We start from the raw sequence: 13,904 nt of genomic DNA on the forward strand, positions 1-13,904 counted from the left end.
GCTTTCTCCACATATCCCTTGATTCCGTTAGCCCCAAGAGCTAAATCGAATTATCTCCTGAAAACATCCAGTGAATTGGCCTCCACTGCCTTCTGTGGCAGAGAATCCACAGATTCACAACTCTCTGGGTGAAAACGTTTTTCCTCATCGCAGTCCTAAATGGCCGACCCCTTATTCTTAAACTGTGTGACCCATGGTTCTGGACTCCCCCAACATGGGGAACATTTTTCCTGCATCTAGCCTGTCCAGTCCTTTAAGAATTGTTGGTGTTTGTATAAGATCCCCTCTCACCCTTCTAAATTCCAGTGAATACAAGCCCAGTCAACCCATTCTTTAGCCATGTTGATCCATTCTTTGGCGCGGTGGGCTGAAGGGCCTGTAACTCTATAACTATACTCACACCACAGATGCTGCCCCCTCTGGTTGACTAAGTGGAAAACAATTTGCTTCATTAAATCCTGCACGGATGCACAGGGAGGGGTTTCACCTCTGCAACAGTGAGCCTCGGTAGTCTGTTCAAACAAGCTGCTGCAAATAGGGGCAGATTGACTCCATTGACTCCTTTAAGTCGAGACTTAAAACTCATCTTTACTCTCAAGCCTTTCTTGACGTTCTCTGAGTGAGGGCTATATTGTATGTATTTAATCTATGAACCACTGTTGTATAACGCTAGTACCTCCACCGATGTAAAGCACTTTGGCCAACGAGAGTTGTTTTTTAAATGTGCTATAGAAATAAAAGTGACTTGACTTGAGATTACACTGTAAAGAACACACCCTGTGTAGGAAGCAACTGCAGATGATGATTTCATCCGAAGATAGACACAAAATGCTGGAACTCAGCGGGGCAGGCAGCATCTCTGGAGAAAAGGGATAGGTGACTTTTCAGATCAAGTCTGAAGATGGTCTCAACCCAGAACGTCCAGTTACTCCAGCACTCTGTGAAACGTCACCTATCCATGTTCTCCACAGATGCTGCCTGACCCGCTGAGTTACTCCAGCACTCTGTGAAACGTCACCTATCCATGTTCTCCACAGATGCTGCCTGACCCGCTGAGTTATGGTGCAGCAGCATCTGTGGAGCTAAGGAAATAGGCAACGTTTCGGGCCGAAACCCTTCTGGAAATAGGCAACGTTTCAGGCCGAAACCCGGAAGGGTTTCGGCCCGAAAAGTTGCCTATTTCCTTAGCTCCATAGATGCTGCCTGACCCGCTGAGTTACTCCAGCACTCTGTGAAACGTCACCTATCCATGTTCTCCACAGATGCTGCCTGACCCACTGAGTTACTCCAGCACTCTGTGAAACGTCACCTATCCATGTTCTCCACAGATGCTGCCTGACCCGCTGAGTTTCGGGGAACGCTGGTACGGTGGAAACACTGGGGAGTGGAAATACAACGCTCGTCTAAAGCCTCGTGGGTGAACATTCAGAAGCAACCTCATGCACAAGAACATGTTTATCATCAACTTTACACTTTAATAGAAATGGTCTACACAAGTTGTCTGCACAACCTTTGTTTTGAAGAATACAGCTTTAAAAATAAAACAGAGCAACCATTTAAAAAGTCCATACAACACATGGTTTGACTCCTGTTCCAACACGCTGCTGATCCAAGCAAATAGGAAAACAAAGGCAACCCATAATTAAACTCCATCCGGGAAAGATCAAAGAGAACAGAAGAATGTTTTGCAGGTATGGACCCCTTTAGTTCAGACATATAGCATTGCTAAGTCTGATAACATCACAAGCCGAAAGAAGCTGAAGAACACTAAAACTAAATAGCTGGTTAGTGTGGGTGTCAGGGGTTATGGGGAGAAGGCAGGAGAATGGGGAGAGATAGATCAGCCATGATCGAATGGCGGAGTAGAGACTTGATGGGCCGAATGGCCTAATTCTGCTTCTTTCACTTGTGAGCTGTTCAGCCACGATTGTTTTAGATGCCGCGCTCTTTTCAAAAGAGTCTGGATCGATAGGCTGATAAATTTGGCAGGTCAGATTAGTTCGCTAACTCTGTCTCTGGACACTTCTATGGATATTGTGGGTATTTAAAGGGTCCCCCTTCCCAGTCTGTGGCCAACCCAGGCTCTCACACAACCCAGGGGAGGGGGGGGGGGGGAAGGACCTGGATCGGTAATAGCCCAGGAGGCAGCTTCAACTGCACGCGAGCAGTCGGGTAAGAGGAGGAGTAAGTTTGAAAGGATGAAAGTAAAGTGCGATGGTTAGTTTGAGCCAACGAGCGAACACAAGTCCTGTCGGTCTGCAGCGACTGTTTCTACAGCCATGCTGGAATATTAAACACCTCCACACCCCACCCCTCCACACACACACACCAATCACACAATTATTTACAAATTAATTTGCTTTATTTTGTTTTATGCAGTCCATGATATGAAAGTGAGATCCAGTTCTAATGATGAAGAGAACTGGGCAGCCATGGAGAGAGAGAGAGAGAGAGGGAGAGAGGGTTATCATCTTTGATAGTTGACGTGTATATCAGTTGTACCAGCCAGCCTGTTCCAGCTTCTCATATTTAATAGGTAGACAAAAGTGCTGGAGGAACTCAGCGGGTGCAGCAGCATCTATGGAGCGAAGGAAATGGGCAACGTTTCGGGCCGAAACCTGGAAGGAAATAGGCAACGTTTCGGGCCGAAACCCGGAAGGGTTTCGGCCCAAAACGTTGCCTATTTCCTTCCCTCCATAGATGCTGCTGCACCACTGAGTTCCACCGAGTTCCTCCAGCACTTTGGCTAGCTTCGATTTTCCAGCATCTGCAGTTCCTTCTTAAGCTCTCATATTTAATATATATTCAGGGTTCATTTCAATTAGCAGAGCTACAAACGTTAAATCTACAAACCTCGGGCAAGCCAGAGGCCTTTGGCTAGTTTTTTGCTGCTGTAACCTTTGCTGGTGTATGAAGAGTATGCTTTACACACACCCCACACACACACACAGACGTCTCGACCAGAAACGTCACCCGTCCCTTCTCTCCAGAGAAGCTGCCTGCCCCGCTGAGTTACTCCAGCTTGTGTCTGTCTTACACACACACACAGACGCTCTCTCTACCGTTTCAAAAGCGCATAACTGCATTCCATCTATTTCAAGAAGAAACACTGGACATTGCAAGTTAGCCGACTGGCCATTTAAACACCCCATGAAGAATCAAAGCCGATTAATAATTCGCTTCAAGATGCTACGGATTTTTTTTTGTAATTTTTTTTTTTAATAAAAGTGACATTGGCAACAATTTATTCTATTCTGGCCCCCTTTTCCTAAAAGATGCGTCTACGTTAAAACCCATTGTCAAAGTGATCACCACTGCAATTATGTGCAAAATAAAAGGCGCCTGGTCAAAATAAATGAAAGTAGTTGGAGCTCAGATTCAACAGAACACACACTGTGTGGTGTTTGCACTCCAGCCATAGCCTGCTGTTCACACCGGACCTGACGCAGCAGGCCAGAGCAGCCAGCTAGACCCAGGGCCCAGAGCCGGCCGTCCCAGAGGAGTGGCCCCAGGGGCTCAGAAGAGCTGTCCAAGGGGAGGTCCCAGTGAACCAGATGAGCAGTCTCAGGGGACCAGAGGGCTGACTATATCAGGGACCCAGAGGAGTGGTCGCAGGGTCCCCAGAGAAGCAGGTTAGATCAGATGCCCCGAGGAGCAAGCCATCAAGGGTCATGGGCAAGAGAATGGGATTCAGAGGGAGAGATGGATCAGCCATGATTGAATGGCGGAGTAGACCCGATGGGCGGAATGGCCACATTCTGCTCCTATCCCTACAAACTATGACCTTATCCCAGAGCAAGTCACCCCAGGGGCCAGAGGAGCATGTCATCTATCCCAGGAGGCAGCAATAATGCAGCAGATAGACAGACAGAGACCCCCATCTGCCGTGACTTATTTAAAATGGGTCATATTAAACGGTGGATAATTTGCTGAGGTCGACGCCCGTCAAAGGAAGCTCTCCCAGGAACCCAGCGTGAAAGAGCGGAGGCAAAGCCGGGGCCAGATGCCTACCCGGGTGAGATATCTGAATGATTGAGAGAGGAGCGGGGTGGGGGGGGGGGGGGACGAGGGGGGGTAGACAAAGCAGCAAGAAGGCTGGCATGGAGGAGGTGTCGTCTATCGGACCGTCACCCCCAGCTTCTCCAGCACGCGCACCCCCTTCTCCTCGTACTCCTGCCGGGTCATCCAGAAGTTGTCCTTGTCTTTCATGATGTCTGCCAGCACCGCCCCTCCCAGGAAGACCATGTGCTTGCGACGAGGAGGGTCCTCGATACGGATCTTGAACTTCTACAGGGGGATAAAAAACACAAAGCAAAAGGATTAACAATAAAAGGTGGACAAAAATGCTGGAGAAACTCAGTGGGCGAGGCAGCATCGATATAGCGAAGGAATAGTGGACCTCTAGTCCTAGACTCTCCCACTAGTGGAACCTCTCCACATCCACTCTATGCAAGCCTTTCACTATTCTGTACGTTTCAATGAGGCCACCCCCCCACCCCCTCATTCTTCTAAACCCCAGTGAGTACAGGCCCAGTGCCGACAAACGCTCATCATAGGTTAACCCACTCATTCCTGGGATCATTCTTGTAAACCTCCTCTGGACCCCCTCCAGAGCCAGCACATCCTTCCTCAGATATGGGGCCCACAATTGCTCACAATAACATTAAGTCTTAAGGGGTTGGACAGGCTAGATGCAGGAAGATTGCTCCCGATGTTGGGGAAGTCCAGGACAAGGGGTCACAGCTTAAGGATAAGGGGGAAATCCTTTAAAACCGAGATGAGAAGAACTTTTTTCACACAGAGAGTGGTGAATCTCTGGAACTCCCTGCCACAGAGGGTAGTCGAGGCCAGTTCATTGGCTATATTTAAGAGGGAGTTAGATGTGGCCCTGGTGGCTAAGGGGATCAGAGGGTATGGAGAGAAGGCAGGTACGGGATACTGAGTTGGATGATCAGCCATGATCATATTGAATGGCGGTGCAGGCTCGAAGGGCCGAATGGCCTACTCCTGCACCTAATTTCTATGTTTCTAAGTGCATGTGTAGGAAGGAACTGCAGATGCAGGTTTACACCGAAGATAGGCACAAAGTGGTGGAGTAATTCAGCAGGGTCAGGCAACAATGGGCAACGTTTCAGATCGACCAGGAACGTTCCCCCATCTTTTTCTCCACAGATGCTGCCTGACCCGCTGAGTTACTCCAGCACTCTGTGAAAAGGCAGTGGAGGCCAATTCACTGAATGTTTTCAAGACAGTTAGATTTTGCTCTTAGGGCTAACGGAGTCAGGGGATATGGGGAGAAGGCAGGAACGGGGTACTGACTGTGGATGATCAGCCATGATCACATTGAATGGCGGTGCTGGCTCAAAGGGGCGAATGGCCTACTCCTGCACCTATTGTGTATGTTTCTATGTTTGTAAGGCAGTGTCTAGCAGCAGTGTGTAAGGAGTGAGCAAAGGCAGACTTACAGAGAGCTTTTCCACGTCCCCCTTGAGTACACGCTCCAGGTATAGCTGCTTGAGTTCACGCTCCAGACGGGAGGGCAGACCCGGGTACATGGTGGAGCCCCCCGACAGCACGATGTGCTTGTAGAAATCAGACCTGCAAAAGGTGCACACAGCCAGCCAGATTACTACAGCATCTTAACTGGAATTCTGAACCGCAAAGACAGACGAGTGCGTTCTGTTGCATCGACACCAACTGAAGCATCCGCTGACCATGTGCGGACGTGGCATCGAAGGACGGGACGTCGGAGCCAAATAGCCGAATGGAACCGAAGCCCAAACGCCACCTAACCGAAAGGCCGCGTCACCTACAAGCCAAATAACAGAATGCCGCTCTGACGAAAAGTCAAATAGTGGCTTGTGTGGGAAAATGACCCCCACCCTCCCGTCTCCACCAGCCAGTGATGTGATGGACGTGGGGGTCTGGAATAATCGCTGACAAGTCCCGCCCCCCCGGCAACGTCATGTCCATTATTTGACGTTTCGGCAGAGCGGCCATTCGGTGAGTTTGCTTTTAGGCGACGCAGCCTTTCGGTTCGTTGGCGTTTCGGCTTTGTTTCCATTCGGCTATTTGGCTTTGACGCCACGACCGGGTACCTCCACCGACAACCTGATCATTGCAACAGTCTGACAACACAGAACAGGCCTTTCGGCCCTACTCAGCCATGCCAACCCAAATACCCAATCTAGGCTAGTCCCATTTACCCGCATTTGGCCCACATCTCCCTAAGCATTTCCTTTCCACGTACCGATCCAAATGTCTTTTAAATGTTGTTAGAGCATTCTGCCTCAACTACCTCCTCTGGCAGCTTGTTCCATACGCTCACCACCCTCTGTGTGGAAAGGTTACCCCTCAGATTCCTATTAGATCTGTCCCCCCCTCTCACCTTAAACCCATGTCCTCTGGTTCTCGATTCCCCTACTCTGGGTAAGAGACTCTGTGCATCTACCCAATCTGTTCCTCTTATGATTTAATATGCCTCTATAAGATCATCCCCTTCATCTTCCTGCGCTCCAAGGAATAGAGTCCCAGGCTGCCCAACCTCTCCCTGTTGCTCAGGCCCCCCCAAGTCCCGGTAACATCCTAGTAAATCTTCTCTGCACTCTTTGCAACTACCTCCATTGCCCCTTGGGAGAGCTACCATCACAGAGTGAGAGTGAACCAGTGTGGAAACAGGTCCTTCGGCCCAACATGTCCCAGCTACACTAGAGTCAGAGTGATACAGTGTGGAAACAGGCCCTTCAGCCCAACTTGCCCACACCGCCCAACATGTCCCAGCTACACTGGTTATAGAGTGATACAGCGTGGAAACATGCCCTTCAGCCCACACCGCCCAACATGTCCCAGCTACACGGGTTATAGAGTGATCCAGTGTGGAAACAGGCCCTTTGGCCCAACTTGCCCACACCGGCCAACAGGGCCCAGCTACACTGGTCCCACCTGCCCGCGTTTGGTCCAGATCCCTCCAAATCTGTCCTATCCATGTACCTGTCTGTTTCTTAAACGTTGAGATAGTCCCAGCCTTAACTCCCTACTCTGGCAGCTTGCTCCATACACCCACCACCCTGTGTGTGGTTTAGATGTTATTAAACAAGCAAAGGTTCCCCGGATGTGCGAGGCCCATATACCTGGTGTCAATATCTGCAGCCTGGATGGTATTGAAGAGCAGCTCAGCAACACCAACGCCCTCAACGTTAATGAGATGAGGCTGAAACAATGCTTCTGCCGCTTCGAAGCGCTCCCCTCCGACCTTAATCACCCGACCGTCTGGAAGCTAAAGACATTCAGCGTTACAAACTCCAACCCTGATGCAGTGCACACATCTACACAGAGGAGCCGAGTGTCGTGACGTGCCTCATCTCAAGTATCGGCAGCAGTAGCGGCATTGGTGAGATTTACTTGTGACTACAACAATGTTCTGGGCCCAGGGCAGATCAGAAATGTGAACAGCCAGGAATGTTCCAGGTGGCGTGACCGACATTGCAGCAGCCTCTGTAGTCCGCCTGTCTTTTTTTTTTTTGTCCCATTGACTGGATAGTTTGTAGTGTTTTTTGTTGTTTTTAACTATGTATGTATGGAGGGCGGGGGGGAAACTTTTAAATCTCTTCCCAGCACGGGAGAACCCGACCTATTCCCTGTCGGGTCTCCGTTGTCGTTGGGGCCTAGCACCGTGGAGCAGCATCCAACCGGAACGACCCGGGGGCTTCAGTCGCTGAACCTGCGGACTCACCATCGGCCTGGTCGGCCTCGGAGCATGGGGAGCTGTGGTGGCGCGCAGATGCAACCCGACTACGGAGCTTCGGAGGCTCCGGCCGCAGGTCCGGTGGACGGTGACATCGGGAGCTCGTGGGTCCCTGGTGGGAGACCGCTTTTCAGAGCTCCCGCGACGGCAAACGTCTCCCGCCTTAGATGCGGGGTTGAAGGTGACCCGGAGCGGGGCCTAACATTGCCCGGCGCGGCTTTAACGGCCGTGGGACTTGCCATCGCCCACCGGGGGCTCTGACATCGGGAGAAGAATGGAGAGCAGGGGAGAGACAAGACTTTGCCTTCCATCACAGTGAGGAGGAGATTCACTGTGATGGATGTCTGTGTAAATTGTGTTGGTGTGTGTCTTGGTTCTTTTCTTGTTGTATGACTGCAGAAACCAATTTTCTTTTGAACTTCATTTGAGGTTCAAATGACAATAAACGGTATTGTATTGTATGTTAACCACTACTTGGGAAGTAAATCAGAGTTTAGAGATACAGCATAGAAACAGGCCCTGGCCAACAGAGTCCACACCAACCAGCGATCACCCATTCACACAGGATCTGTCCTACACAATTTTACACAAAATATTAACCTAAATAACCCTGGGGGCGGAGTTGGACTTGGATTCACGGGAGGATGCTACTCAAACTGCGGAGCATCCCGGACAATACAGCTCACCCCCTCCGTGACACACTGGCCAACCTGAGGAGCACCTTCAGCAACAGAATGGTTCCACCAAGATGCAGGACAGAACGTCACAGGAGATCCTTCTTCCCCGTGGCCATCAAACTGTACAACTCCTCCCCCTTCTGTCGTGGGCTAGACTGAGACTGAGACTGACCCCCCTCCCCTACAATCTTTGCACATCTCCAATCCTTTCCACTGGACACTTTAGTGTATTTATGGCTGTTTGCAGCTCAAGTTCCCTCCTGGGATACATAAAGTTCTATTTAATTGTATCGTACACACTCTGTACAAGCTTAAAGATAGCGGAGTCAGGAGATATGGGGAGAAGGAGGTACTGATTGTGGATGGTACACAAAATTGCTGGGGAAACTCAGCGGGTGCAGCAGCATCTATGGAGCGAAGGAAATAGGCGACGTTTCGGGCCGAAACCCTTCTTCAGACTGAAACGTCGCCTATTTCCTTCGCTCCATAGATGCTGCTGCACCCGCTGAGTTTCCCCAGCAATTTTGTTTACCTTCGATATTCCAGCATCTGCAGTTCCTTTTTGAATACTGATTGTGGATGATCAGCCATGATCATATTCAATGGGGGTGCTGGATCAAAGGGCCGAATGGCACCTGCACCTATTTTCTATGTTTCTATGACAGGGCGAGGTGACAGACAGGTGACGGGGCGAGGTGACTACCCTGCCTCAAACCCCATGGTCTACACTGATTAAACGACCCTTGATAACCCAGAGAGCGTGTGGTAGCATGCAGGAGGGACAGCAAATGCAACATATAGCCAGCCCTGGGCCCTGGGAGTAGATTCAGAGCAATGTGCAGACTCTCTCCCCACTCTACCTGACCTGGCATTAGTATGGTTGTCAGGGGTTACGGGGAGAAGGCAGGAGAATGGGGTTGAGAGGGAAAGATAGATCAGCCATGATTGAATGGCGGAGTAGATTCGATGGGCCGAGTGGCCTAATTCTGCTATCACTTATGAACTCAAGAGGCATTGAAATCAGAAGAAACATAGACAATAGGTGCAGGAGTAGGCCATTCAGCCCCTCGAGCCAGCACCGCCATTCAATGTGTTCATGGCTGATCATCCACAATCAGTACCCCGTTCCTGCCTTCTCCCCATATCCCCTGACACCGTGAGCTAAATCTAACTCTGTCACGAGACAGTCAGACTAGAACTAAAGTAAGCAAAGCTCAACTTCTCTGGAGTAGAGAAAGAGCCGGGTGAAATAAAGGGAGAAATATGACAACATTTGGAATTGTAAAGGCAACGCTTTGGATAAAGGTAGATGGAGGTGATTGTGTATATCAGGGGCAATTATTGATGCAAGTATTATGCAGGGGATATGGGGAGAAGGCAGGCACGGGTTATTGATAGGGGACGATCAGCCATGATCATATTGAATGGCGGTGCAGGCTCGAAGGGCCGAATGGCCTACTCCTGCACCTATTTCCTATGTTTCTAAGTATTGATCAGTCACAGTATTACTTGCTGCTGTGATGTTATGAAGGACATGTACAGGGTACGTACTGTGTAGGACTCCACCAACACTGTGGTCTCCAGCGCTAGTTTCTGCTCCTGTTCGATGTTGTAGCCCACGTAACACAGCTTCTCCTTCATCATCCGCACCGTCTCAAAGTCAGCCGAGTGGTTGAAGGCATATCCCCGCAGCAGCAGCAACTGGGGAACGAGAGACGTGTTAGTGATGCCCACACCCCCCCCCCTCCCCCCCACAGCCAACCCCCCCCACCCCCCCACAGCAGCAGCAATTGGGGTACGACAGACATGTTGGTGGTCTCCACAACCCACGGCCTCACCCCACCCACCCTCCTCATCCCCCACAGCTAACCCCCTCCCCGCCTTGCCCCACAGCAACAGCATCTGGGGAATCAGACATGTTAGTGGTGTCTCCCCCCCCCTCCCCCGCGCTCTCTAGCTCCCCCCACCACCCTTCTCAAGCAGCAGCAGCTACTGGAGAATAAATGCAGCCTTGCTGCAATTCTGCCCTTTGACAGCAGATGGCAGTGCAGCTCCACCTGGTGGTAGGGTGAGTAGTTCCACCACTCTGGCCATCTGCCCATCAAACACCCTCCTTGCCTGTGTCCACCTATTCCCTGCCGAGCTTTGTCCGGCCACTGTCCTCTCTTCCAGCTTACCACCCCCCCCCCCCCCACCCAATAAGTCTGAAGAGCCCCCGACTCTAAACCTATTTGTGTTCTCCAGCGATGCTGCCCGATGCCCTGAGAAACTCCAGCACTGTGTGCCATTTTATGTGAACTGGCATGTGCAGTTCCTTGTTGTTACAGGAGAGGGAGACACCTGGAGCTGGAACTGCAGATGCTGGAATCGTGAGCCAAAACACAAAGTGCTGGAGGAACTCAGCGTGTCAGGCAGCATCTGTGGAGGGAATGGACTGGTGACGTTTCAGGTGCCTGGTGAAGATAGAATGAAAACGAGCTGGAAATGATGCATCAGGAGTGGGAGAGGCGGGCATGGAAATCAAGGAATAATGTGGCGAGGGAAAGGTGAGAAGGTGCAGGAACAATTCGAGGCATGATCTGACACTAGCGACATAAAATGGTGGAGGGGCAAGGAAGGTTGTCAAAGAATGCAGCAGGATGAAGAGGAATACAGGGCCCTAGTGAGACCACACCTGGAGTATTGTGTGCAGTTTGTCTCCTAATTTGAGGAAGGACATTCTTGTTATTGAGGGAGCCCAGTGTAGGGTTACAAGGTTAATTCCCAGGATGGCGGGACTGTCATATGCTGAGAGAATGGAGCAACTGGACTTGTATTCACTGGAATTTAGAAGGATGAGAGGATATCTTATTGAAACATATAAGATTATTAAGGGTTTGGACACGCTCGAGGCAGGAAACATGTTCCCGATGTTGGGGGAGTCCAGAACCAGGGGACACAGTTTAAGAATAAGGGGTAAGTCATTTAGAACAGAGATGGGGAAAACTTTTTCCACACAGAGAGTGGTGAATCTGTGGAATTCTCTGCCTCAGAGGGCAGTGGAGGCGGGTTCTCTGGATACTTTCAAGAGAGAGCTTGATAGGGCTCTTGAAGATAGCGGAGTCAGGGGATATGGGGAGAAGGCAAGAACGGGGTACTGATTGTGGATGATCAGCCATTATCCCAGTGAATGGTGGTGCTGGCTTGAAGGGCCGAATGGCCTACGCCTGCACCTATTGTCTATTGTCAAACAAGCACAAGTTGTTTGCAACATAGGAAAGTAGGTACAGGAGTAGGTAATTCGGTCTTTCGAGCCAACACCGCCATTCAATATGATCATGGCTGATCATCCAGAATCAGTACCCCGTTCCTGCTTTCTCCCCATATCCCTTGATTCCATTAGCCCTAAGAGCTAAATCTAACTCTCTCTTGAAAACATCCAGTGAATTGGCCTCCACTGCCTTCTGTGGCAGCGAATTCCACAGATTCACTGTTGCAGGAGGGAGCCATGCGGTACATAGCAGGACATTCAGGAGCAGTGATGTATGGAGGGATTTTGTGGTGCAGGATCCCAGAAAGTGGCAACACTAGTGGGTAGAGTGATATAAGATAGAGAGCGTTTGCTTTCACTGGTTGGGGCACAGAGTATAACGCTGGCAAGTCCTGCTGCAAGACATACGATGAGAGAATGGATCGACTGGAATTTAGAAGATTGAGAGGGGATCTTACAGAAACATATAACATTCTTAAAGGATTGGACAGGCTAGATGCAGGAAAAATGTTCCCCGATGTTGGGGGAGTGCAGAACCAGGGGTCACACAGTTTAAGAATAAGGGGTCGGCCATTTAGGACTGAGTTGAGGAAAAACCTTCACCCAGAGAATTGTGAATCTGTGGAATTCTTTGCCACAGAAGGCAAGTTCTAGGTCCCCCCTGGCCTAGAACCATTGAACCATTTAAGAGGCTGTTGGACAAACATGAACAGACAGGGAACAGAGAGATACAGAGCATTGGCGGGCTGATAGGATTAGTTTAATTTGGCATCATTGTGCAGGCACAGTAAACCGAAGGGTTGATTCTACACTGTACTGTACTTTGTTTAATCGGAGTATCAAGAGAGCAAAAGAAAGGGGAACTCATTGCCGCAGAAGGGTGTGGAGGCCAAGTCAATTGATATTTTTAAGGCAGTATTAGACAGATTCTTGATTAGTACGGGTGTGTTAGGGGTTATGGGGAGAAGGCAGGAGAATGGGGTTAGGAGGGAGAGATAGATCGGCCGCAATTGAATGGCAGAGTAGACTTGATGGGCCGAATGGCCCAATTCTGCTCCTATCATTTCTGAAAGTCAGTTGAAGAGAAGTAATTTATAGCTCTCCAGAGACGCTGCCTCACCCGCTGTGTTTCTCCAGCATTTTTGCCTAGCTACAGTCAATGACCTGGTGATTCGAGCATTTAGCTGTTATAAATTTACAGACCAAATGAGTAGACAAACTTCCAGGTTTGTTATAACAAAACTATAGATCAGTCTGCGTCACCAAGATAGAAAATGCAGAAGAATCTTTGTCCACCCTGAAAGCAGCGAACATGGAACTCGTCTCCACCTAAATGACTCAACACTTCCTTGTGGTAGCAAGGGCCAGCTAAATATACATGCAGGGGAGATGGGCAGTGATGAATGCTGGTGGTGTTAGCAGCAGGAGCATGGACAGCGGGCTTTAATACAGTATGACCATTGATAAACAAGATAGCTTGTTTCTCGGTTGCTAATTCTATGTAACATCCAAGTACAAGCTCATACATCTTATTCAAAGAGCCAAGCCCTCCCTGTTCCAAACCAGCTACCAAGCTTCACACTCAGGGCAAGCAGAACTACATCTAAATAGTTCATGTTCATACGATCTAGGAGGAGAATTAGGCCATTCAGCTTATCGTCTACACCGAATGAAAGTAAGCATGCAGGTACAGCAGGCAGTGAAGAAAGGAAAATGGCATGTTGGCCTTTAGAACAAGAGGAGTCGAGTATAGGAGCAAAGAGGTCCTTCTGCAGTTGTACAGGGCCCTGGTGAGACCACACCTGGAGTATTGTGTGCAGTTTTGGGCCCCTAATTTGAGGAAGGACATTCTTGCTATTGAGGGAGTGCAGCGTAGGTTCACAAGGTTAATTCTCGGGATGGCGGGACTGTCATATGCTGAGAGAATGGAGCAGCTGGGCTTGTACACTCTGGAGTTTAGAAGGATGAGAGGTGTTCTTATTGAAATATATAATATTATTAAGGGTTTGGACACGCTAGAGGCAGGAAACATGTTCCCAATGATGGGGGAGTCCAGAACCAGGGACCACAGTTTAAGAATAAGGGGTAAGCCGTTTAGAACGGAGACGAGGAAACAGTTTTTCACCCAGAGAGTTCTGAGTCTGTGGAATTCTCTGCCTCTCTGTGGGCGGTGAAAGCCGGTTCTCTGGATGCTTTCAAGAGAGAGCTGGATAGGGCTCTTAAAGATAGCGGA

The 13,904-nt window shown here is 49.7% G+C and overlaps 1 protein-coding gene across 1 annotated transcript in view; it reads right to left on the bottom strand.

Annotated features, from left to right (window-relative positions):
* Positions 1–1,454: 1,454 nt before the first annotated feature.
* actr2 (actin related protein 2) overlaps positions 1,455–13,904 on the bottom strand; it is a 38,139-nt gene continuing 25,689 nt past the window's right edge. The window contains exons 6-9 of the mRNA XM_033026331.1: positions 9,973–10,122; positions 7,131–7,276; positions 5,466–5,598; positions 1,455–4,287 (exon numbers count right to left, since the gene is read on the bottom strand). Coding sequence (XP_032882222.1) covers positions 4,117–4,287; positions 5,466–5,598; positions 7,131–7,276; positions 9,973–10,122 — 600 coding nt within the window. The 3' untranslated portion in view covers positions 1,455–4,116. The remainder of the gene's footprint in view (positions 4,288–5,465; positions 5,599–7,130; positions 7,277–9,972; positions 10,123–13,904) is intronic.

The sequence above is a fragment of the Amblyraja radiata genome, chromosome 8 (genome assembly GCF_010909765.2).
Source record: "Amblyraja radiata isolate CabotCenter1 chromosome 8, sAmbRad1.1.pri, whole genome shotgun sequence".
In the NCBI taxonomy this organism is placed as follows: domain Eukaryota; kingdom Metazoa; phylum Chordata; class Chondrichthyes; order Rajiformes; family Rajidae; genus Amblyraja; species Amblyraja radiata.